The sequence below is a fragment of the Dictyostelium purpureum genome, assembly GCF_000190715.1.
Source record: "Dictyostelium purpureum unplaced genomic scaffold DICPUscaffold_374, whole genome shotgun sequence".
Classification (NCBI taxonomy): domain Eukaryota; phylum Evosea; class Eumycetozoa; order Dictyosteliales; family Dictyosteliaceae; genus Dictyostelium; species Dictyostelium purpureum.
The window spans coordinates 1-25183 of record NW_003519710.1 but is presented as its reverse complement, the minus strand read 5'-3'; the positions used below and the strand labels follow the sequence as shown (position 1 = coordinate 25183).

At 25.4% G+C, this 25183-nt stretch overlaps 9 protein-coding genes across 9 annotated transcripts; 5 read left to right on the top strand and 4 right to left on the bottom strand.

Annotated features, from left to right (window-relative positions):
• The first annotated feature begins 1862 nt into the window (after positions 1–1862).
• Positions 1863–7600, top strand: DICPUDRAFT_58185 (uncharacterized protein). Its single transcript, XM_003292796.1, has 2 exons — positions 1863–3222; positions 5834–7600. Exons 1-2 carry the CDS (start codon positions 2013–2015, stop codon positions 7417–7419), a joined length of 2796 nt encoding a protein of 931 aa, XP_003292844.1. The 5' UTR covers positions 1863–2012; the 3' UTR covers positions 7420–7600.
• Positions 7601–8678: 1078 nt separating this feature from the next.
• Positions 8679–10493, top strand: DICPUDRAFT_83442 (uncharacterized protein; the record flags this gene model as incomplete). The annotated part of the gene is made up of 1 exon (XM_003292795.1): positions 8679–10493. One exon carries the CDS (start codon positions 8679–8681, stop codon positions 10491–10493), a length of 1815 nt encoding a protein of 604 aa, XP_003292843.1.
• Positions 10494–10973: 480 nt separating this feature from the next.
• On the top strand, positions 10974–12056 carry DICPUDRAFT_83441 (uncharacterized protein; the record flags this gene model as incomplete). The annotated part of the gene is made up of 1 exon (XM_003292794.1): positions 10974–12056. One exon carries the CDS (start codon positions 10974–10976, stop codon positions 12054–12056), a length of 1083 nt encoding a protein of 360 aa, XP_003292842.1.
• A 434-nt stretch (positions 12057–12490) lies between these two features.
• Positions 12491–13624, top strand: DICPUDRAFT_83440 (uncharacterized protein; the record flags this gene model as incomplete). Its single annotated transcript, XM_003292793.1, has 1 exon — positions 12491–13624. One exon carries the CDS (start codon positions 12491–12493, stop codon positions 13622–13624), a length of 1134 nt encoding a protein of 377 aa, XP_003292841.1.
• Positions 13625–13650: 26 nt separating this feature from the next.
• On the bottom strand, positions 13651–16889 carry DICPUDRAFT_58184 (uncharacterized protein; the record flags this gene model as incomplete). The annotated part of the gene is made up of 3 exons (XM_003292790.1): positions 13651–13941; positions 14015–16439; positions 16674–16889. The coding sequence occupies 3 exons, from the start codon at positions 16887–16889 to the stop codon at positions 13685–13687; spliced, it is 2898 nt and encodes a 965-aa protein (XP_003292838.1). The 3' UTR covers positions 13651–13684.
• A 381-nt stretch (positions 16890–17270) lies between these two features.
• Positions 17271–18463, bottom strand: DICPUDRAFT_58183 (uncharacterized protein). Its single transcript, XM_003292789.1, has 5 exons — positions 18391–18463; positions 18241–18285; positions 17872–18132; positions 17583–17789; positions 17271–17399 (listed from the first exon to the last, which is right to left on the bottom strand). Exons 1-5 carry the CDS (start codon positions 18440–18442, stop codon positions 17290–17292), a joined length of 675 nt encoding a protein of 224 aa, XP_003292837.1. The 5' UTR covers positions 18443–18463; the 3' UTR covers positions 17271–17289.
• A 375-nt stretch (positions 18464–18838) lies between these two features.
• DICPUDRAFT_50656 (catalase) lies at positions 18839–20558 on the bottom strand (the record flags this gene model as incomplete). The annotated part of the gene is made up of 2 exons (XM_003292788.1): positions 18839–19998; positions 20116–20558. The coding sequence occupies 2 exons, from the start codon at positions 20556–20558 to the stop codon at positions 18951–18953; spliced, it is 1491 nt and encodes a 496-aa protein (XP_003292836.1). The 3' UTR covers positions 18839–18950.
• Positions 20559–22154: 1596 nt separating this feature from the next.
• DICPUDRAFT_92939 (uncharacterized protein) lies at positions 22155–23498 on the top strand. The gene has a single exon (XM_003292792.1). It carries the CDS (start codon positions 22350–22352, stop codon positions 23340–23342), a length of 993 nt encoding a protein of 330 aa, XP_003292840.1. The 5' UTR covers positions 22155–22349; the 3' UTR covers positions 23343–23498.
• A 226-nt stretch (positions 23499–23724) lies between these two features.
• Positions 23725–25172, bottom strand: DICPUDRAFT_99478 (uncharacterized protein). The gene is made up of 2 exons (XM_003292787.1): positions 24167–25172; positions 23725–24082 (listed from the first exon to the last, which is right to left on the bottom strand). Exons 1-2 carry the CDS (start codon positions 25102–25104, stop codon positions 23845–23847), a joined length of 1176 nt encoding a protein of 391 aa, XP_003292835.1. The 5' UTR covers positions 25105–25172; the 3' UTR covers positions 23725–23844.
• Positions 25173–25183: the final 11 nt, after the last annotated feature.

The following is a 25183-nucleotide window of genomic DNA, read 5'->3' as shown; positions in this document are numbered from 1 at the left end:
ACAACAAAAAAATCTACAACGACTTAATCAAAGCAATAATAATAATAATAATAATAATAATAATAATAATAATAATAATAATAATAATATACCTCCATCAACAAATAATGATACACAACAAAAAAATAAAAAAAATAATTTAATATCAATCTTTGATGAGGATGAAATTTTTTCAGATGAAAATACAAAAGGGAAACCATTGAACGGCGTAAATAAGGAAATTAAAAATGATCATGTAAACGTTACAAACAAAGCAACAGATCATTTCCATATATTTAATAATAACAATAGCAACAATATTAACCATAATTATAATAACAATAATAATATATTGAAAGAAGATCCTAGTGTTGATGATATAGTTAATTCTCAAGAAGGTGTGGATCATTTTAAAAACAAAAGTTTTTTAAGTAAAAGATTAGAATTCGAAGCTCCAATTAGTAAAGATAATCACCATAATAATGTAAATAATAATGTAAATAGTAATAGTCATAATAGAAATGAAAATGATAAATCTAAAATTTCAAACCCAATGACAAAACCTGGATTAGATTTAGATTTCGATAGTTTGATTGAAGATGACCCATATGCAGATTTATATGAAAAAAGTAAAAAAGAAAGAGAGATTAAATTACTTGAACATCAAAGAATCTTGCAAGATACGAAACAGCAACAGCAGCAACAAAAATCAAAAGAAAAACAAGCTATAAATACCGATTGTATACCTATAGATGATGATGATGATGATGAAGATAAAATTCAACATAATACTTCAAAAAGAGGGTTATCACTTATTAAAATTTCAAAACCTTTGCCAAAACAAAATCCAGGACCAACCTTAAAGAAAACTAGATTAAAATTTGAAACCGATATTATAGACATTTCAGATGAAGAAAATAATGGTAATGACAGCAACAACAATAATAAACAAGCAAGTTTTAGAGTAGAGCCAATCGATTTAGAATTAAAATGGGATAATGTCAATAATCCAAAAAGTTCAGTTAAACCAAAAAGGAATAGTGCTCAGCAAGTTATAATAGATTTTCAATTGGTAGATAGGGATAAATTTGGTACAACCCATCCAGTGCCACTATTACAAGAAACCGAGTCAGCTATAAATGTATTTAAGCAATTTAAAGGTGAAAGAAACTCAAAAGAGGAAACATGGAAGTTTCATATCTATTGTTATCAAAATATGGTAAAGCAATTAAATATATTAAAAAATCAACATCAATGCAGAATCCAAATTATTGAAGTACCAAATGAAGTTTTCCATTATTTGTCTAATCCATGGTATATAGAAAAAAAAAGATTACCAAAACAACAAATACACCAAGAGGAACTATTTGATTGCACCAGGGTACCCATTAATTTATTTTCAACCCTACTACCATTTCAATTAAAATCATTAATATTTTGTACACAGGAGCTTAATGGTAGGTGCCTGGTTGGCGACGAAATGGGTTTAGGTAAAACTATTCAAGCTTTAGCAATTGCATCATATTATAAAAGCGAATGGCCACTTTTAAGTAAGTAGTCTTATATCAATAAACTGTAAACTAAAAATATTTAATACTAAAACTTATAATTATATAGTTGTATGCCCAAGCTCTTTAAGATTAGGTTGGTCAAAAGAAGTTGAAAAATATTTCCCGGAGATTGCCGGTAATATTAGTGTTATTATGACAGGCGAGGATAAAGCAGATTCAATCGTTAATATTATATCATATGATCTGGTATCAAGATTGCTTGAAAAAGAATTATTACCAAAGAAGTTTAAAACAATTATTTGTGATGAAAGCCATTATATAAAGAGTATTCAGGCAAATAGAACAAAGAAAATGCTGCAATTAATTCAAACAGCATCTAAAAGAATATTATTAACAGGTACACCGGCGTTATCACGTCCAATTGAATTGTTTCCACAATTACTTGCATTGGGTGCACCAATTTATCAAAAGCAACTTGATTTTGGTTTAAGATATTGCGATGCTCACAAAGGTAGATATGGTATGGACTATACAGGAAATGGTCATTTGCAAGAACTCCATGTTCTATTGCGTGGTATAATGATTAGAAGGTTAAAAGTTGATGTGCTTCATGATTTACCACCAAAACATCGTATTAAAGTGGTAGTGGACACACCAACCCAAATGCAGTCAACTCTGGGTAACGTTTTTAGTAAATCAAATAAAATTTCAATGTTTCAACAATTTAAACAAAACCAAGACGAGTCCAATGGTTTAGTTAAAGGTCAAATTATGGAGTTGTATCGTGAAACTGGTAAAGCAAAATTGAAATCATCTTGTGAATACATTTCTAAACTTATTAAAGAGAAGGAAAAGTTTTTAATTTTTGCTCACCACAGCGATATCATGGATGGATTAGAAAGCGCTATTCAAAAGTCAAAGGCTGGTTATATTAGAATCGATGGGTCAACTCCTGCAGTCCTTAGACAAACTTATGTAAATAAATTTCAAACTAATTCATCATGTCAGGTTGCTTTGCTTAGTATCACCGCTGCAGGAACAGGTCTCACTTTAACTGCCTCCAACTTGGTTGTGTTTGTCGAGCTCTATTGGACACCGGGCGTATTGCGTCAAGCAGAGGATAGAGTTCATCGTATTGGTCAAACTAAAGATGTCTACATTCATTATCTAATTGGAAAAAATACGCTCGATGATCGTATTTGGCCAATTATTTGTAATAAGCTTGAAGTCTTGGGTGAAACATTAGATGGTCAAGAAGAAATCCTTCGAACAAGAGATATTGATGTTCGATCAAAAATCGGTGGTAATACAATTGATAGATATTTTGTTGGTAAAGATGGGGCTATAGATTTAGAAAAAGAGGAAAATTCAGATGAGGTTATTTTCGATCTTATTGGTGATGATCCAGAATTAAAAGTTTCTTTTGGCGATAATAATAATAATAATAATAATAACAATAATAATAATAACAATGAAGATGATGAAGGCACCGAAGATGAAGATGAATATAAAAGCAATTTAAAAAAACAAAAGAAAAACCCAACTAAAAAAGAAAAAAAAGGAAAACAAAAACAAAAACAGGATCAACAGCCATCAGGTCAAAATTCCACAATTCAAATTAATGCCAATTATTCAAAAAATATTAATCCAAATTTTTATGATTTTGTTAAAAATAGAAAATCTATTAATGATCAAAATAATCAAAATAATCAAAACAATCAAAACAATGATAGTCTAAATACCAATCATTTTAATAACAATATAAACCAATATCAGCAATATCAACAATATCAGCAATTTCAACAATATCAACAGCAGCAGCAACAACAACAACAACAACAACAACAACAACATCAACAACAACAACATCAACATTATCATCAATATAATCATAATCTAGTATATCAACAAAATAGACCAATGCCAAATATGAATAACAACTTTAATATAAATCAAGGCTTTAGTTTTAATAATTTTCAAAATAGAGTACCAAATATTAGTTATAGTATGAATAATAACAATAATATGCAAAAAAACACTATAACACAATATTTTTTACCAAAAATAAATGATAACAACAGCAATAACAACAATAATAATAACAATAATAATGATAACCAATCTAAAATTACCCAATATTTTCTTCCTAAATAATTTAAACTATTGGTTTTTAATTGGGACTAATATTTAAATAAAATATAAATGTAATTTATTTTTTTTATTTTTTTTATTTTTTTACAATTGTTATAAAGTAAACCTATTTCCACAATTTAATTTACTTCTATTTATTTGATTATTATTTATTTATGTTTCTATTTATTTGATTGTTTATTTATTTTCCCATGGAGCTGAATCTGGATATAACGATTCATAAAATTGATTTATCTTTTTAAATATTTTACTATTATTTACAGAGTTTGGTGCTAGTAAATCATTTAAACAAATTGTTTTATAACCTTGCACATTTTCTAAGGCATCTTTTAAAACTTGATCAATATTATTTTCATTTAATCCAAAATACATATTATTGGCTGGTTTTACATAGTATTTTGAATATCTTTTGGTGAATTGGTTATAAATAAATGGAATTTGAATATCTGATATATTTCTAAATTTATTAGATGAAGTTATTTCTAACTCTTTTGATATTTCTTGATTCATTATCAGCCATATTTTTCTATTAAAAACTTGAACACCATGTTGAGCATTGTTTCTTTTGGCCAAACCCCAATATTTATCTAGAATTTTGTTTGAAATTATTAATGATTTGGTCCAATCGTCATAATGAATGGTATCCATTGGAGAAAAACTTGATATCTTTTCATTTGTCTGAAATAAAAACTGATTAAACTCTTTATCAAAAAAATCTCCGACCATAACCTTTTCCCTAAAAAATAAATCATCGTTACTATACAAAAAACAGTTTGAAACCTCTTCAGGTAAATTCCAAAAATTTGATTCTATTGAATTTGAATTAAATGTAGGTAAATGAGATCTAAAATAAAACATTAATATCACAATTTATAGATTATTAAAAAAAACTATAAAGTTATAATTATAACTTACTTTTTGGGGAAATATTGATCATGAAATATAAATTTAATATTTCCATTATTAGAAGTATTAAACCAAGATGGAATTTGATTTGCTGTAATTATATATATGTTTTTGATCCATGGGGCATTCTTTTTGACACTTCTTAAAGAGTATTTTAAACTTCCATAATCTCTATATCTAGCTGAATCATAATTACTTTCATCTTCTTCATTTTGTATTTTATCTTCTAAATTTTTAAAATATTTTAATCGTGTCTCAATATGGTTGGGGTCACTACCATTTACCCAGGTGTATACTAGATCGACATGTTCGCATTCTCGAAGTAATATATTACTTTTATTTAAAGGTTTATGATTATATAGAATATATTTTTTATTTACATTTAAATTATTAATATTATTGCTTTTATTATTATTATTTGTATTATTTTTATTATTTGTATTATTATAAATATAATTATTATTACTTTCGTCTATCGTTAGTTTGGTATTCAATAAAAAATTTATTGTAAAAAATAAAAAAAATATTAAAAATGATACTATAACAAGGATTTTCTTTAGTCTAATTATCATTTTAAAATAATTTAATAAATACTGATAAAAAAAAAAAAAAAATATATTTTATAAAGTTTTTTTTAATTAATGGTGTGTTATATTTATTTATTTATTTATTTGTGTGTGTGTGTACAAGTAAAAATTTATTTAATTGAAAAAAAAAAAAAAAAAGAGTGTGTGGGGTAAATTTAAATATGAAAAAATTATTAAAAAAAAAGGAAAAAATAAGTATAAAAAAAAAAATTATTAAATTAGTTGTTGTGTTAATTGTATATTTAATTTTTTTATTTTATTTTTTTTACCGTTATAATAATTTAAAAAATTTTAATTTTTTAATTTTTTTTTTAATTTTTTTTAAATAATTTCATTTTTTATGTTCACTAAATTTGTATCTTTAATATATCTTCATATTGTAATTTTAATTACACTTTATAAATATTCCACACGATCTTTCCAAATATCGATTTTTACCTAGATTTATTTAATAAAAATTTAAAAAAAAAATAAAAATTAAACAAAAAAAAAATTAATTAATTTTTTTATTTTTAAAAAAAATAAAAATAAAAAAAATGGCAAAAAAAGCAGCAGCAACACCTTCAAAGAGGGTTGGAAGAAAAAGTAAAAAGCAAATTGAAGAGGAAGAACAAGAAGAAATAGATGTATCTTTAGAGGAAGAAGAGGAAATAGATGAAAATGAAGAGGAAGATGATAGCATAATCTATGATACAGAAGAAGATAATGGTACTACTAGTAGTGTTGAACCAGAGGAAAAGTTTTATATTCCACCAACCGAAAAAGGCAAAAGATCAAGCAAAACACTATCAGGAGGTAAAACATCAAAACAGATTACAGAACAAATGGGTGAAGAATCATGGAGTGACATGTACCAAGAGTCAAGATGCCAACAAATATCACCAGGAGAATATTATATGCAAACTGAACTGTATACCGAACAACAACTAGAACAATTATCAGGTGAAATTCGCCGTCATCCTTCACTAGCAGAGAAATCATACCACTTTTTGTCATTTGGTATTCATACTAAAATACAGCATCAATGGATCAGAATTATCATCTCATTGTTAATTCTATTTTCTTTGGTCGCTATTATTTTCTATTTGCCATTGCCACATCTAAAACACATTAATCTGTCACCATCTGGGCCATCTATACAAGCATCATCAAAAGATATCGATAAAGAAAGCTTTGACCCTTACTCCATAAAGCTAACCGCATTTAAAGATAATTGGCGTCGTTTCTCAATATTGGGTACCTCAAATTTCCTTTGTTCAAATTACAATTTTAACCCAATTTCAAACCCGAGCACAGATCAAAATATTCCAAAAGAGTTCACATCAATGCAAGAGTTAAAAAATTTAAAGATTTTTGGATCATGCATTCTCTTTGGTATTACATTGTTTGTTTCATGGTTAATTGCTGCCCGTCTATCCGAGAAAGAGATCATTATCAAATCAAACATTACCCTTCAAATAATTCACTCTCTTTTAACTATAATAGTTATCCCATTAATTACTATGGTACTCTGCTCGATGGTACTCTTGTACATTGTCCAAACAGTTCTCATTGGTACACAGGCCAACGGTCGTGAGGATACATTCTATTGCGTCAATCGTATATCCGTAACAATGTCAGAATTAGGTACACTAGCACCCATTAGAGAATTATTTTTAGGTAGTGCTGGAATTGTAATTCGTATAGTCAATTTCTTTTATCATTTACCAATAGAATCATTGGCATTACACGACAATGCTGATGGTGGTCTCAGTACAAACGAAATGAAATTTGTATCATTCTTATGGACCATTATTATCGGATCAACCATATACCATACCCTAATGATCGCTAGCTATGTCTACTCTATTTTCCACGAGTATCCAAGTAATAAAGATCTTTCTAAAAAGTCATCTGCTGGATCAGCCATCGCTAGAGCCGCTGTAAATACATCAAACAATGCATTCGACCCAGATTCACTTAGCTTACTCAAGTTAGACCTTAAATTCCTTCCATCATTCATCCCAGAGGTATTGTTAACATTAAACTTTATCATAGTATTGGCTTGGTGCCTTGTAGCCTGCAGTCTTTGGGTATTTGGAATTCCTCCAAACTTACATATACACGAAGGTGAAATCTTTTATATTGCTCTCTCTCTTACTCCATTAATTAAATCAATCTACAGCCTAATAATAATTGACCAAAAAAAAGATAAAATAATTAAAATTCATAAAAAGAATACTTGGAAATCAGAACCAGAATTAATTGATCAAGCTTTAAATACATCAAATAATAATCAAGAATAAAAAAATAATAACATTTATATTAATCAATAATAATAATAATAATAATAATAATAATAATAATAATAATAATAATAATAATAATAATAAAAATGACAATATATTTATAAAACTAATCATTCAAATATATAATACCACCACCTACTTTAAATAAATAAATAATTTATATTTAAAAAACGTCATCAAAAACTCATTTTAGAATCTATAAAAAAAAAAAATAAAATCATTTTTATTTTTTTTTTATTAATAGATTTTAAAACTATTTTTAATTTTATATTATTAAATAGAAAATTCAATTTTACTTCATTCTTAATTTTAAATTTTTTTGGTGTGTTTATCTACAATAAACTACCCTTCAGCCACTCATATATGTCTATTTTATTATTGAATATTTATTGAGTTAATAGTAACAATAAACTCCCAGATTATACACATCCCCTTTTCATTTACACATAAACAAAAAAAAAAATATCTTTATAAAAATATCCAAATAAAATATTAAAATTTAATAATTTACAATATAATATCATTAATTTAATGATTGATATTGTATAGTTGTATCAATCATTTTTTTTTTTTTTAAAATAATTATTGTCAAAAATAATAATAGTAATAACAGTAATATTAAAAATAATAATATTAATTATTATTATTATTTATACCCCTTACACTTATAATTATTTATTTTGACATAAAAAATAAATAAACCATTTTTATAAATGATTAAATAATATTTGTGTGTGTGTATGTGTGGGAGTGTGTTTTTATATATTTATATAAATAATATATATATTTATTTTTAAATAATTTCAATTTTAATTTTTTTATTTTTTTTTATTTTTTTTATTTTTTTTTTAAATTATATTTTTTTTCTTATTTTTTTAAATTATAATTTTTCTAATTTTTCTATTTTATATTAATTTATTTATGATCTAATTTAAATTTATAAATATTAAATTGATATTTATAATTTTTATTTCGTTTGGTATATATTTTGTTTAAACAATAATAACTACAGGTTTTTTTTTTTTCAAAAGGCAAATGCATATAAATTACAATTAATAAATTATATAATATAAATTATAATAATACGTCATTATCAAATATAATAATAATATAAAATATAAAATATAAATATAGTATAATATAATATACAAAAAAAATTTTAATCACATAATAATATAAATAATATACTTTATCAAATATAATAATATAAATATATAATAGTATTACAAATTAAATATATAATATAAAGGAATAATATGAATAGAAACAATATTAATTCAAACAGCAATGGTAGAAGTATTGGTGGTATAAATAAAAGTAATACTCGTAGTAATGGAAATCGTTCATCAAGAAGTAGCAATAGAAATTCAAATGTTACTGGTTCAGCATCACAAGACTATTATGACGATGATGGTATAGTTGTAGCAAAAAAACCACCCTCACAACCAACAACAATTAATGATTTAAAATCACCTGCATTAAACTCAACAAATGGTAATAACAATAATGGCAGTAGAACAAAAATTAATTCAATAAACACCATTAACAATAATACAACAACAACTACAACAGCCCCAGCTACTGGCACATCACCAACTGGTTCACCAAGTAGTCCAACCAGTAAAAAAGCAGCAAGCCCATACCCCAACGGTGTAGTTGAAAATATGGCAATGGGTGGTTTGGCTGCATCCAATGTAAATAGAGAAAGTGGTGGTCATTTTGGAAACTATGTACCATTTTTAAGTAAAGATTTTATGCATAATATTATTGGTGTACCAAGAACACCCTTGGGACATATGAGACCCCAAGACGTATACGAGCAAACACAACTAAGAAAACAACAAATGGAAATGGGAGCATTTATTCAAGATGATGAAGAATACGAAGATGATGAATATGAAGATGACGGCGATGAATATGAAGAAAGCGATGAAGAGGATGCTAGCTCACCAGTTAGTAGCAATGGTTCAATGAGAAACTATTCAGACTATCAAGATATTGATGAAGACGAAGCATTACAGAGAGCAATAAATGAATCTTTAAGATTATCAACAACTACAACATCAACATCATCATCAACAACAAAACAATCAACCACTTCATCTAGACAATCAAAACCAACAAACCTAACACCAAAAAAATCAGCATCATTACCAACATCAAAAAATAATAGTCCTGCGACTAATAAACCAAATTACCACCATCACCAACATTCAAACTCATACTCACATCCATCCCAAATGCAACCACCAATGTCAACATCACCAACAAACAATAATAGTAGCAATCAACAAAGAAGAAAAGTTAGATTTGACTCACCAACTGATGAAATTAAAGATTATTACTCATCATCATCATCATCAACTACTAGAACATCAAACAATCAGCCTCAACAAAGCAATGTATATAGCGGAGATCAATTTAATAATAATATAAATACCAATAGAAATAACTATAGAAATAAAAATATAAATATTAGTAATGATAGCAGTAATTCAGATGAAAATGAAGAATTGTTTTATGAAAATAATCCAGATGCACATCAATATCTATCACAAAGAGATAGTAGAAGATTAGAGGAGAAGCATATGATTAAAGAATCGAGAAGAATTAGAGAAGAGCAAGAAAGAGAATTTAACGAATCACTTAGACAAGATAGAAAAAAGAAAGAGGAGGAAGAGGAAAAACAGCAATTAGAAGAAGCTATGAAACTTTCAATCGAAATGGAAAAACAAAATCAGCTTCAATTAAAAAAGACTCGTTTACCAGACGACCCAACTATCGGCTTATCACCCGAACAAATTAAACAATCTCCAATTAAAATATGTGAAGTTATCATATCATTACCTCCAGATGGTGTAAGAATCAGTAGAAAATTTTTTGTAAATAATACCCTTCAATCAATTCGGGACTGGATTGATATTTACTTAACGGAATCAAACTCCTCTATTGATATAACCACATATGAAATGGTCACCAATTTCCCAAAAGAAACTTTATCAGATAATTCAAAAACACTTTTAGATTTAAATTTATTCCCTCGTGCAATTTTAAACCTAAGGGAACCTTAATAAAAATAATAATTATAATAATAATAATATTAATAAAATTTTATTTATAAATAATAATAAAAAAAATTATTTAAAAAATTTTAAAAAGTGTATCAGTTTTTTTCTTTTTTTTAAATCATATTAATATCATATCTATTTATTTTTTTTATTTTTATTTTTTTTAATTTCATTAATTTTTTCTTATTTCAAAAAATTTTACCCCTTTATTTTTTTTTTTAAATACACAATAAAAAATCTATTCTTTCATATCTAAAAAGACAAAATACTAATAATTAAATAATAAAAAATTGTTTACTTTAATTAAATCAATATACATAATAAATAATATATAATAAAACAATAAATATAATAAATACATCATATTAAAAAATAGTAATAGTAATATTATTAAAAATAATAATAGTAATAGAATAGTAATAGTAATAGTATTTGTAATAGTAATAGTAATTATTAAAAAAATAAAATTTATTAAAATAGAATATGTTTCAAAGAGGAATTTACCCAACAAAATGGAAAGAAACGACTGAAGAGGTTTCACTTGTAGAAATTAATAAAGAAGATTCAGAATATAGTCAAGTAAAAGAAAGATTTGATGAAACATTAAGTAATGATTTTAAAATTGAAAAAATTGAAAGAGTACAAAACAAATCAATTTGGAGGAGCTACTATAGCTCATTAGAAGATTACAAAACTAAATATAATAATGTAAATGAAAACTTTCTCGAATCAACATTATTTCACGGAACAAGAGGGAATGATCCGACTATGGTATATAAGAATGATATAGGTTTCGATATTAAAAATTCAAGTGATGGTTCATTTGGCGTTGGTTTGTACTTTTCAGAAAATGCAAGTAATTCTCTTTCATTTAGTCATGAGCTCCCAAATGGCCAATTTCAATTCTTTTTATGTAGAGTAATTTTAGGAAATGGTTCCAATGTCTCAAATCAAGATTTAATAGAATGTCAAGATAGTATAAAAAAAGATGGTATATATGTTTTAAAAGAAAATAATAGATCTTATCCAGATTATCTTATCACTTATTCAAAAAAAGAAAGTGCAAATAATAATAAACTTCCAAACACAAAAACAACAACAAGAGCAAATAAAAAAAAAGAAAACAATAAAAATAAAAATGATAAAAATAAAAATAATGACAGTGATGACAATATTAATGATGAAGAAAGAGAACTTCAATTGGCACTATCCCTTTCAATGCCTGAACATGATGAAGATTACGAACTGGCATTAGCTTTACAACTAAGTGCGCAGGACTACACCGGAGAAAATAAAAATAAAGATGATATAACAACCACCACAACTACTACAACAACTGAAATAGACAACCCATATAAAAAAACAACCACTACAACATCAAATACCAACAGTACAGCTAATTTCGAAAATTCTGAAGAATATGACGATTATGAATTAGCATTGGCTTTGGAAATAAGCAAAGCAGAAAGTAACATTAATACTTGGACAAATAAAAAAAGAAATAATTCTAATGATGAAAACAATGATTCTGGTAATGAATCTAAAAAAAAAAAGAAAAAAAATTAAATAAAATTTAAATAAACTTTGCAAGTTTTTATTAACCATAAATTTTTTTCATAGTTTTTAATTTTTATTTTTTAAATTTTTTTTTTTTCGTTTTTTAAATTTTTTTTTTTTTTTAATTTATATTTTTACAGTTTATTATAAAATGACAGATAACAAAACAAAAAAAAGATCAAAAGATGAGATATCTGGGGATGAAGATAGTAAAAAAGAATTAAAAAGAATTAAAACAGAAAAGAAAGAAAAGAAAGATAAGAAAGATCAAATTGAAAAAAAAGAAAAATTAGAAAAAAAAGATAAAAAAGATAAGGAAAATATAAAAGATAAAAAAGATAAGAAAGATAAAAAAGATATACAAGAAAAAAAAGATAAGGAACCTACGAAAGAAAAGAAAGATCAAGAGCATCAAACAGATAAAAAAGACAAAAAAGAAATCAATGATGAAGAAAACTCTATGGGATGACAAACTAGAACCTAAACAAAATAATCAAGTTAATGGAATTAATGAACCTAGAGAAAATAATGAAAATACTGAACCTATTGAAATCGAAAAAGAAATTGTAAATGAAGAATTAAAATATAATGATAAAGAAATTATGAATAAAATAAATTTTAAGAAATATACATGGTTAGAGGATATTAAAGAATTTTCTAATATTATCTGGCCAAATAATGTCGATGAAACACCAGTCATTTTAGTAATATTTACAGAAGAAGAATGTAATAAAATATTAGAGCTTTTACCAACCATATATCATCACGAATTTAAGGTTCCAGGCAAACCCAGTTTAAAAAGATTTGTTGTAGGTTTTGATACTGAAGGTCATATCCCTTACTCTATTCAAATTTCAACCAAAACTGTATCAGCTGTTATATATATTAAAGCAATCGGAAAACTCACAGAACCACTCAAGCAACTCTTAAACGAAAAACTTACAATCAAAGCAGGTGTCGGTATAAAAAACGATTTTGAATCCATCGAACAAATTAACAAAGAATTAAAGTGCAATTCAGCTTTAGATGTTGCCTGCTTATCATTCAGAAACGGTTTAACAAAGAATTATTTAACACTTGACATATTAGCAATAGATTTACTCCGTTCAGAAAAATATAAATTTAATAGAGTTTATCAAACTCACCCAAAAACTAAAGATGAGTGGATCAAGTTCACCCTTGAAAGATTACATCAACATAAATATGCAGCTATAGATGCTTGGTTAGGTTTGAAATTAGCGGAAACACTTTATTTAAATTTAAAGAACGAATCTAGTTTTTATGATTGGTCAAAGAATAATTTAACAGGTAATTTTAAATATAAAGATAAAAATAATCAAAACAACAAATCAGACTTTATAATCAAATTTGACGAAAATAATAATTATAATTACTTTCCAAATAATAATAATAATAATAAAACCTCAACAAATAATGTAAATAATAATAATAATAATAATATTTTTAAAAAAGAAATTAGTGAAGAAAAAAAACTAAACTATGAAAAAGCCAATAACCATGAACATGAAAAAAAACTAAAACAAATTAAACAAGGTTCAAGAAGACCATTTGTATAATAATTTATATAAATAAAGTTTTTTTTAAATTATTAAGTAATTTTACATTTTTTTTATTAATTAGATTGGTTTCGATTTTAATGAATCTATTTGTAATAGTAATTCATTAATTTGGTTTTTATATAAATCTTTCATATCCATAATATCCATTCTTAATTCGTTTACGGATTCTTCTTTTTCGCCCAATAAAACCAATGATGTTTGGTATCTTGTTTCTAAATCTTTAATATCCTGTTTTTGTTGTTTTAAATCTTTGCATTCTGCTAATAATTCCTCGTTATAAGTCGTTAACTTAACCAATTCGTTTTCAAGTTTTTCTAAATTAAAAAGATAAAATATTAATATTATTATTATAAATATTTAAAAAAAAAAATATATTTTTATACATACTCCTTGAGGAATCTAATGACTGGATTTGATGTTGTAATGATGCTACCTCACCTTCTTTTTGAGATAATGTTGCTTGTAAAAATTCTAATGAAGCTGGGAAGGAAGCGTTATTTAAAAAGTCATGGGTACTTGGAGTTTTCTTCAAACCGCCATAAAAGCTTGATTTTGATGGAGTTGAAATAGGAGTTGTATTTTTATCATAACCAATACTATTTGCTAAAGGATTTGATAACTCTTGTGAAGCATTGATACTATTACCATTAGACTGTGGGGGTGATGGTTGTAATTGTTGTTGAATTAAAAGCTGTTGATATTTTTTATTAAAGTTTAGTGACTCTTTTTCATAAAATTCTTTTTCTCTTTGTCTTCTTTCTTCTAAATCCCTAATCTCTTTATTTAAACCATTAATCTTTGATTCACTTTCATTTAATGTTGACTCTGAATTTTTTAATTTATCCTTAAACTCTTGAAGTGTAGCTTCAAGATCCTGAATCTTTTGTTGGTCATCTTGTTGAGTTGATTTTAGTGTCTCAATATCCCTAGCTAATGTCTTTAATTTCTTTTTATCGTTTTTACTTTCGGTTTCTAATAGTTTAAATTTCAATGTTAATTCCTCCAGTTCATTAATGATTTCTTGTTGATCTCTAAGCACCTGCTCGGCCTTTAAACGCTCTTCACGGATTTGTTGATTTAGATTCTTTTCTAATGCTTCCCATGTTAATTGACGCTCATTAAACTGCTCCTGCATTGACTCGATCTGCTTTAACAATGGACGGGTAGCTTGAGGAATTGATGAGCTCAATTGATCATTTCTAACCTCTGCATCTCTACATCTTTGTTGAAGATGCCCAATCTCTTTATTATGTTCCTCTTCCTTCCATGATGCTTTTTCATTATTTCTATTTAGAGTTGATCTTAATTCTTGAATAATAGTTTCTAAATGCTCAATCTTTTCGGCATAGTCCTTTTTTTCTTGATTATAGATCATTTGACACTCGTTTTTAACTCTAACTCTTTCTTCTTCGATTTGTTTAGAGTAACGATCAATTTCAATTGAGTGATGTTTATTAAGATCGGATATATCTTTCCATGACTTTTCCAAAGCAGCTTGTAAATCAGTAGCTTGTCTAACTGCTTTCTCGGCCTCAAGCTCACGTTGATCAGATTTCTTTGATGCTGTATCGGTAACCTCTTTCATAGTATTAATAGTATCTTGATATCTCTTATCGCTCTCTTCGAATGCTTTTAATTTTTCTGATCTAACCAAAAGCAACTGTTCAGTATTATTAATTCTATCATTTAACATCTTGATTGTGTCTTCATTTTCTTTTAGCGTTTGCTTGTACTTTTTATTGGTTTGTTCTAACTGTGATATTTTAAGACTAAGAGCTGTACCCTCGCTTAAAATTTGGTTTATCCTTTCATCCTTTTCCTTCATAGTCTCTTGAACCGAGTCTGAAAACTGTGAACCACTCTTTAATGAATCTCTTTCTTTTGTTACTGATATTAGCTTTTTCTCTATCTGACCCAATCTTCTACTGAACTCTTCTTTTAAATTTTCCAAGCTTTCTTTTTTTGAATCTGTATTTAATCTATTGACATCTTCTAATAATTGGTCATTTATCTTTGTAAGCTTTAAAGTATTATTTGTCAAGTCACTAATCATTTTTTCTTTTTCTAACAAAATTCTTTTTTGTTCATTATTTACTATTGTCAAAATATTAAATTTATTTTCTAATTCTAAAAATTTATTATTAATATCTATATTATTACCATTATTATCATTATTTAAAAAATTATTATGATCATTATTATTATTATTATCATTGCTACTATCATTATTGCCATCATTATTACTGTCATTATCGTTGATATCTATATTATTGTTTAAATTACTATCTATAGTATTATTTTCTATAGTATTTTCTATAGTATTTTCTATAGTATTTTCTATAGTATTTTCTATATTATTATCATCATTATAATGGTCTATATTATTTTCTTGTATAATTTCTTTTTGGATTTCTATTGGTTCTTGATCAACTGACTCTTCTTCTATTTGTTGTATGGATTCTTTTTTAGTCTCTTTTTGAGAATTAATACTTTCGTCAATTAAATCTATACTTTGATTATCTTGAACAACTATATTTTCTGTAACATTATTTATATCAGCAGTAACCAATTGCTGCTCCATTATCTTTTCGTCGCTATATGCTTCTGTGGTATTTTCTTCAATAGTACCTTCCTGCATTGATTCAACTCTATCGTTAGATTCGAACTTCTCTTCCCCCTTTTCTTCCTCTTCTTCATCCTTTATATCATATAGTGGCCCCTCATTATCCTCTTCATCATCATTATCTTCAGATTTAATAAATATAGGTCCCTCTGGTACCTTAATTGATTTAATTGGAGAACTATCTTTAGACTGAACAGATTTAGTTGGTGAGACATCACTAATTAAACTACTATTTAATGATTGGGTTGGTTTTATTGGTGTAAGATTTATTGTTGAAATATTATGAGCTGTTATTGGTGTTGATATTGTAGTAGCTGTTGTTGTTGTCGTTGTTGTTGCAGCTGTAGTATTCGTATTGTTGTCATTTGTTGGTGCCTTTAAATCCTCCTTTGTTTTTTGTGGTGTTTGTGGCTGTTGTTTTACTGGAGTAGATGGTGATGAAAATGAATAGCCAAAGAAACTACCATCAGCAAACGATGTATTTGCACTACTATTGTTACCACTTGACCCATCCTCTGGTTCATCTGGTATACCGACTGCTCTATCTATTGATTTTTCAACATTCTTTATAACTTTGCCTAAATTACTTGTAGCTGCTGTAATATTAGAGATATCAAAATTTAATCCCCACTTGCTCATTATTTAACTTTTAAAATAATGAATGTATATATATAATTAAAAAAACATATAATATAAATTAAAACAATGTTTCGAACGAGAGATAATAAAAATAAAAAAATTGAAAAGTTAAAAAAAAAGAAAAATTTAATTTATAAAAAAAAATTAAAAAAATTTTAAAAAAATAAAATAAAAAAAAAGTTAAATATTTAAATTCTTTTAAATAAATAATATATATTTCTATAAAATATACAATTAATAATAAAAAAAAAGAAAATGGTCCAAATATATTATATTTTATATTTTTTTTTTATTTTTTTTTATTTTTATTTTTTTTTGAATATAAAAAAACAAATAATATTACATCGAAATTGTTATTTAATAATTTTTTTTTTTTTTTTTGTTAATCTAAAAAATTATTTTAATCAAAAGTAATTGGAACATCTTTCTTTGAACCATTAAGAGTTGCTGTAATTTTTGGATGTGACATTGCAAATTGCTTGAATTCATTGAATGATAATTTACCATCACCTACAAATTAAAAAAAAAAAAATATTAATAAAAGTCATTGAGTTATTATTATTATTATTATTATTATTATTATTATTATTATTATTATTATTATTATTTGTTGCTAATTTTGTTAATTATTTAATTGCCACTGTGATTATTATTGTTGTTTTATTATAGTATATTTTATATTGAATATATTACCATTGACATCTAATGATGAAAAAGCACCATCTGCAAAAATTTGAGCCATTTCTTCAGAGAAGTTATTTAAATCATCTTTATTAACTTCTTCATTAGTTTGATATGAAAGTGCTTTGAAACCTGAAATCCAAGCTTGTTGGAACATTTGTGATAATTCACTCTTTGTAATATAACCATTTCCGTCTAAATCGTAAGCCTTGAATGATACTACAATTTAATATATAAAAAAAAGTTAACATAAATATTATAACATTTAAACCATTTTAAATATCTCTAATGTTTTTCTTACATTCAAGTTTTTCCTCAACGGAACCTTTACATAAAATTGATAAGCCACTAATAAACTCTTGTAAATCTACACTACCATCTTTGTTGGTATCTAAAAGGTCAAATAATCTATCACCAAAAGGTGTATTATCGAGATTCTTTAAACCACATTGTTCTAATTTGGATAAACCATCTTTGAATTGTTGTCTGTTTAATGGAACCTTACCGCCATTTGAAAGCTCTGAGAAAACTTCAAATAATTTTTTGGCTTCTACTTTGTCAACTATAATTAAAAACAATTAATGAAATAAAATTAAAAATAGAAAAAAAAAAAAAAATTAGTAAATTTAAAATTAATGATATTATTACATTATTTAAACAATAAACTTACAATTGGTAGATTCTTGAAGCTTTTTAATTTGGTCATTATCAATTTCTATTTTTAGAAAATATTTCGATGTGATAAAAAATCGGAAATGATTTAAAATTAATATAAAAATATTTTTATATATAAAAAAAATTTTACCATATTTCTACATACTAAATTTCTTTGGTTGTTTTTGTTGTTTTGTTTGTGATTGTTTATTACCCATATTTTATATTATATATTTGTGTGTTTTATTAGGAATTTTTTAAAAATTTAAAAAAAAAAAAAAAAATTTTATAAAAAATTAAAAAAAAAAATTAAAGAAAATAAAAAAAAAAATTTTATTTAATTAAATAATATTTTTTTATTTTCTTTTAATTTTAGATAATTTGTGTTATATAAACACAAATTATTGCGGAAAAAACACAACACTTTCAGATCATCCAAAAAGATTTTTTCTATAACAATTAATATTTTTTTTAAATTTTTTAAAAAGGGTGGAGTGAATATAAAACAAGAAATGAAGTGAAATAAAATTAAAAAAGCAGTAAAGTGAAACACAAAACAACTTTGAGAAAAAACTGAAAAAGGGTTTTTTTGATCAGATCGGTAATAAATATTTAATGTAACAAAAAATTAATATATTTTTTTTTATTTTTTTTTTTTTATATTACTAAAAAAATAAAGTTTGAAAAGTGGTGGTGGTGATTGTTGTTGTTGTTTTATTTAAATTTTTACAAGTTTGATCTAGTGGTGAATTTAACGACATCGTTGACATCAATACCAAGACCTTTACAGAGACGGGCACCTAAATCTTTATCGGCTTTATAGAAGTTTGATACGGCACGAAGAAGGATTTCACGAACAGTGACACCTTGCATGTGACCAACTAAATTACTAGCGAGACGTGATTTAGCACCTTCATCCATGAGTCTGTATAAGTTACCTGGTTGAATGAAATCATCATTTGGATGAGTGTATGGTTGACGAGCACCAACACCGCTGATTTCGAATTTGTGTTGAGTAAATTCTGGGTTTGGTTCTGGACCATTGAATGAGTTTGGTTGGTAGTTTGGACCTTTACCACCGTTACCATTAACAGCCATGAAACCATCACGTTGGTAGTTTTTAACACCACCTCTGGCGGCGTATGGGCAATTGATTGGGATTTGTTGATAGTTAACACCGAGACGATGACGATGGGTATCTGGGTATGAGAAGAGACGACCTTGGAGCATTTTATCGAATGATGGTTCAATACCTGGGACCATGTGTGATGGTGAGAATGCAGCTTGTTCGACTTCAGCAAAGTAGTTTTCTGGGTTACGGTTTAATACCATACGACCAATTGGGATTAATGGATAATCTTTGTGTGGCCAAACCTTGGTGACATCGAATGGATCGAAACGGTATTTGAAGGCATCATCATGTTCCATAACTTGAATTGAAACTTTCCAAGCTGGTTCAACACCTTTTGAAATAGATTCAAAGAGATCTCTGGTGGCTGAATCTGGGTCAGTTGATGAAAGTTTGCCAGCTTCTTCAGCGGTAAAGTTTTGAATACCGGTTTCTGAGATAAAGTGGAATTTAACCCATGATGCTTTGTTTTGTTGATTGACCATCTTTAATGTATGTGATGAGAAACCATGCATGTGACGGTATGATTTTGGTGTACCTCTATCTGAGAATAAAATCATAACTTGATGAGTTGATTCTGGGGTAAGACCTAAGAAATCCCAGAACATATTTGGATCTTTGCAATTGGTTTGTGGATTACGTTTTCTATTTGAGTGAAAAAAAAATTAAATTAATTTTATGAATTTTAAAATAATAATAAAAGAAAAATAATATTTTTTTAAAACATTAAAATATATACATATAATATTAATAAATACTTACTGTGTGTGAATGAAATCTGGGAATTTGCTTGGGTCACGAATAAAGAAAACTGGAGTGTTATTACCAACCATATCCCAATTACCTTCTTCAGTGTAGAATTTAACAGCAAAACCTCTTGGATCTCTTTCAGAGTCAGATGAACCCTTTTCACCACCAACAGTTGAGAAACGGGTAAAGATTGGAGTTCTTTTACCAACTTTGTTTAAAAATTTAGCTCTACACCATTTTGGAATATCTGGATTGGTAACTTCGAAATAACCATGGGCACCAGCACCTTTAGCATGAACAACACGTTCTGGGATACGTTCACGATCAAAGTGTGAAAGTTTGTCGATTAAATGAAAGTCTTGTAATAAGAGTGGACCTGGATTACCAACAGACATTGAATTTAAATTATTGTCTACTGGAGCACCATTTGATGTAGTTAAAACTGGTGTTGTCATTTTTATTAAAATATTTAGATAATATAAAATAAAAAAAAATGACTCTTTAAAAAAATTTTATGAATAAAAAAATTAAAAAAAAATTAAAAAAAAAAAAAAAATTAAAAAAAATAAAAAAAAAAATTTCAAAATTTAATTAAAAAAAAAAAAAAAAAAAAAAAAAAAAAAATGTAATGGGTGTATATAGCGAGTTTTAGTTCCTTATAGGGAAATATTTTTATTTGTTTTATAACATATAAACAAATCAAAATTTAAAAATGAAAATGATTAAAAATAAAACTAATATATCTTTTTTTATTTCTTTTTTCTTTCTTCTCTTTTTTTTTATAAAAAATTTTATTACAATAACAAAATAATAACAAAATTTTAGCAAAATAATAATAAAAATAAAAATAATAATAATAATAATAAACAATCATAATATGTTAAAATTAATATATTATAAAAAAAGAATTTGGTGGGTTGAGAGTGTGTGAATGTGAGTGTGGTGTTATTCTTTTTTTTTGATAAGTTTATATGAGGTTTGTGTTTTTAGTGTGGATTGAAATTATGATCTTAAAATAAAACATTATTTTATTTTTATTTTGAAAAAAACAAAAAACAAATGTAATAAATCAAAATAAAAAAAAAATATTACAGACCCACCAAAAACACACACACACAAAAATACTAACAAAAAAATTAAAAAAAACTCATATCAAATAACTTTAATATCATGCAAAACACATACCACTTTATATTGTGTTGTTATTGTGTTAATGAAATGTGATAATATTATAATTAAATTAAATTTAAATTAAAAAAAAGAAAAAAATTAAATTTATGATAAAAGTAAAACTATTTTTTTTATTTTTTAAATTATTTTATTTTATTTTTTTTTTTTTTATTAATATTATTTAAAATTTTTTTAATTTATAAATTAAATTATTAACATTAATAATAATAATAATAATAGTAAATAATAATAATAACTATTATATAATTAATAAAAGATAATAGTAATATCATTAAATAATTTATGTTTTGTATAGTATTTGTAAATATATAATTTTTTTTTTTTTTTTTTTTTTGTTTTTTTTTTTAATAACAAATTAATATCCTGTACATTATAAATATTTTTATATATAAATAAATAAATATCTATTTTTTTTTTTTTCTTTTGTATATTTCTGTAAATAATAAAATTAAATAATATATATTTAATTTCTCAGTATAAAATTTTCTCAGGCATTTTCCCTATTATCGTTTAAAAAAAAATTAAAAAAAAATAAAAAAAAAAATAAAACAAGTTTTTATTTTTTTTATTTTTTTTTTCTTTTTAATTCATTTCAGCTTTGTAATATAAACACATTTATCGTGGGTATTATAAATTAAATAATATGCGTTTTCATATTTTAAAGCATTTTAGCAATATTGTTATATTACTAAAAAGAAAAAAGACTTTTTAACAACATATTAAATATTTTCTTACATATAAAAAAATTTAAATATTAACTTTATTTTTTTATTTTTTATTTTAGATATATAACCAATATTAAAATTTATTTATTAAAACTTTATATTTATTTTATTTTTGTGTGTAAATATTTTTTTTTTATCCATATATAATAGTTATTTTATGTGTTGTTTATTTTTCTCAAGTGTTTTTATCCATATATAATAGTTTTTAAAAAAAATTCAAAAATATTTGTGTGTTAAATTAATAGTATAAAATAATAATAGTATTTATAAAATAATATAATAATATAGTAGTTACAATTATAATATAATAATAATAATAATAATAAAATAATGAATAAAGTAATGCCAAGATCTTTTTCACCACGTACTTTTATGGGTGACCATGGTATTAATATTTCAGATTGTAGTATAATAAAAGTTGAAAAAATTGTTGCACCTAAACCTTGGAAACCTTCACATTCTAGATCAACTTCAACAAATTCGAAATTCGTAGAAGAAAGTTTATTCGAAGCAGCTGGAAATGAAATTCAAACGATTATTTTACATTCACTTAATACATACGATAATGACTCCTCTTCTCCTTTAGAGCAATTGGAATCAGCAGCAAATAATTATAGCACAAACAGTAATAATAATAATAATAATAATAATAGCAGCAGTGGAGGCATAGTAAGACCAAATTTAGTTAAACCTAAAATTGTAAATAATAGTGTTGTTGGCTCATCTTCATTAGTTAACACAACAAATACAGCATCAATAACACCTATAGTATCGCCATCATTATCAAACCCTTCATCGCCATCAAACTATAAACAAACCTGTAATATATCAAATAGCAACAATAACGATAATAATATAAAAATAGCGAGTAAAGTTGACTCCTTAACATCAAGTTTGCAAGGAGCTCAATTCGAAAATAATAATAAAACCACTTGTACATTTAATAACATTACCTACTCATCCACCACAACCTCCGATGAAGATAGCTCTTCACTATATATAAAATCAACATATAATAGCAAATTGTTTTATTTTGAAAACTATGTAATCGATTCAACTTTAGTTCAAGATTCTTTAAATGTAAAGAATCCATTTTTTAATAGTAGCAATAGTTCATCATCACCATGTATGGTTATTGAACCATTAACACCTCCAACACGTACACATAATCCAATTACTCTCAATCAAGCATTCACAGAGAATGATATTGTTCATGGCGCCGAGTTAGGATTACTCTCAATCTCACCACCACCACAATCCTATTGTACAAAGCATCTTAAATCATCACCATCGTCCAATTCAACTACCACAGTCCTATTTTAGTTGGTTATTGCAGGTCATACCGTCATGTCCATATTGGTCCATCAAACCTTTTTCTTTTTTTTTTTTTATTTATATTCAAGAAAAAAAAAAAAAAAAAAAACATAAATTTTTTATTTTTTAAATAAATAGATATTATATTCATTAATTTAAAACTTTAAATGTTTAATTTTTTTTAATAAAAATTATTTAAATGGTATTTTTTTATTTACAACAATTAATTTACGTAATCTAAAATTATTGAACGACTTTAATGAACTTAGAAATAGAGTAGTATTTTAGTTACTATTTATATCCTAAAAATCGTTTATCATGACGGCTAACAAAAACATATGAGAGAAAAAATAAAATAATTTACACTTTCTTTTTTTTTTTTTATTTTTTTAAATTTTTTTATTTATTACATTATTTTTAATTTAAATTTTATCAATTTGATAAGTATATATTATAAAATAACCTTGATTATCAAATTATTATTTATTTCTTTTTTTCTATTGAAGTATATTTATTTAATTGAATAAATAAATTGTAAAATCATAAATAACAATTCAAAAAAGATGAGAATAATAACAGTCATTTCCAATCTATATGAACTTTTAGTTTCCAATTCTGATCTACAAACTGAAACCATATCGTTAATTGACGAGATGTTGTTATTAATTGAGTGGGATCGTTCTTTAATTTCTAAGTAATTTGAAGTTAAATTGTAAACTTGTTTATTAGTTGGGTTTTGACTAAAATAACTAAAAATTTAAATAAATACTATTAGTAAATTTACTTTAAGATAGAATAATTATTGAAATAATATTATATTATTATATATTTACTTTGAAGTGACAGATTTAAAGAGTGTCGAGTTTTTTGTAATGGATTTTTTAATTTTAAAAACTCCTCCAACTACAACACCCAATTGAGGATGAGAAATACCAACTGTACCCTTTTTAACAAGTTGGGATGGAATATTTTTAGTTAGATATAGAATTTTATTTAAATGTTCTTCTAATAGTGAGACCCTAATCGATTGCGATAAAGAATGGCTGATGCAAAGTTTTGTGTCATAATTATAGTCAGAAAGGAAAATTTGATCCTTGAAAATACATGTTTCATCTATCCCTTTTTCAAAAGTCATTTCATCGACCAATTTAGTTGATAGAGGATTGTGGAGAAAATTTTCAAATAAATTTAAAGTTCTAACTTGAAGATGTTGTGGTAAGTCCCAGCTAACAACTACACCATATTCATAAACGACGACGAGGGAGTGGTTCTTTTCAAACTCTTCTAATTTTAATTGTGATGTAGGTGTAGAGTTTGGAGTGGCACTATTAATTGGGGACTTTGGAGCTGGATAAAACTGGTTGTGTTGTTGATGTTGTTGATTATGTTGAAGATGTGGATAAAAATTTGGGTGTAGATATTGATTTGTAGGGTTTGTTGGTTGTCTATCTAAAGAAAAACCATATAAATTATTTGGGGATACCGTTGGAACATTAATATTATTGATGTTAGAATGGGTGTCAATTTTATCCATTTCGATTTCATTTGGTGGTGGAGATGACATTAACTTTGGTGAGTTTTCCCTAGATCTAGATTGGACGGATGCAGTGGTTACAGTTTGGTTCGATTTCTTTATAAAGAAAAAGAAAAAGTTTTTATAAGGTTGTGGTTTAAACCCTTTGCTCTCCAAAAGTTCAAAACAACCCATTAAATCTATAGATTCCGATAAGCAAAATGAGGATACTTTTTTATTTGATGGTGGGCCTCCCATAAAACTGTTGGCAGATCTACCAATGGTGATTAGTGCATGTGGAAGTGGTGAATAGTGTGCTGGAAATTATTCTCTTGAT

Excerpts from the sequence above, each read along its gene's own strand:
- DICPUDRAFT_58185 (XM_003292796.1), top strand. The coding sequence starts at position 2,013 with ATGGACTATACAGGAAATGGTCATTTGCAAGAACTCCATGTTCTATTG. Across the intron at positions 3,223-5,833 it reads AAACAATCAAAACAATGATA|AAGATAATGGTACTACTAGT; the intron begins GTCTAAATACCA and ends ATGATACAGAAG.
- DICPUDRAFT_58183 (XM_003292789.1), bottom strand. The coding sequence starts at position 18,442 with ATGGGTAATAAACAATCACAAACAAAACAACAAAAACAACCAAAGAAA. Across the intron at positions 18,133-18,240 it reads GCTTCAAGAATCTACCAATT|TTGACAAAGTAGAAGCCAAA; the intron begins GTAAGTTTATTG and ends TTTTAATTATAG. Across the intron at positions 17,790-17,871 it reads CGTTGAGGAAAAACTTGAAT|TATCATTCAAGGCTTACGAT; the intron begins GTAAGAAAAACA and ends ATTAAATTGTAG.
- DICPUDRAFT_92939 (XM_003292792.1), top strand. The coding sequence starts at position 22,350 with ATGAATAAAGTAATGCCAAGATCTTTTTCACCACGTACTTTTATGGGT.
- DICPUDRAFT_99478 (XM_003292787.1), bottom strand. The coding sequence starts at position 25,104 with ATGGGAGGCCCACCATCAAATAAAAAAGTATCCTCATTTTGCTTATCG. Across the intron at positions 24,083-24,166 it reads TTTAAATCTGTCACTTCAAA|TTATTTTAGTCAAAACCCAA; the intron begins GTAAATATATAA and ends TTAAATTTTTAG.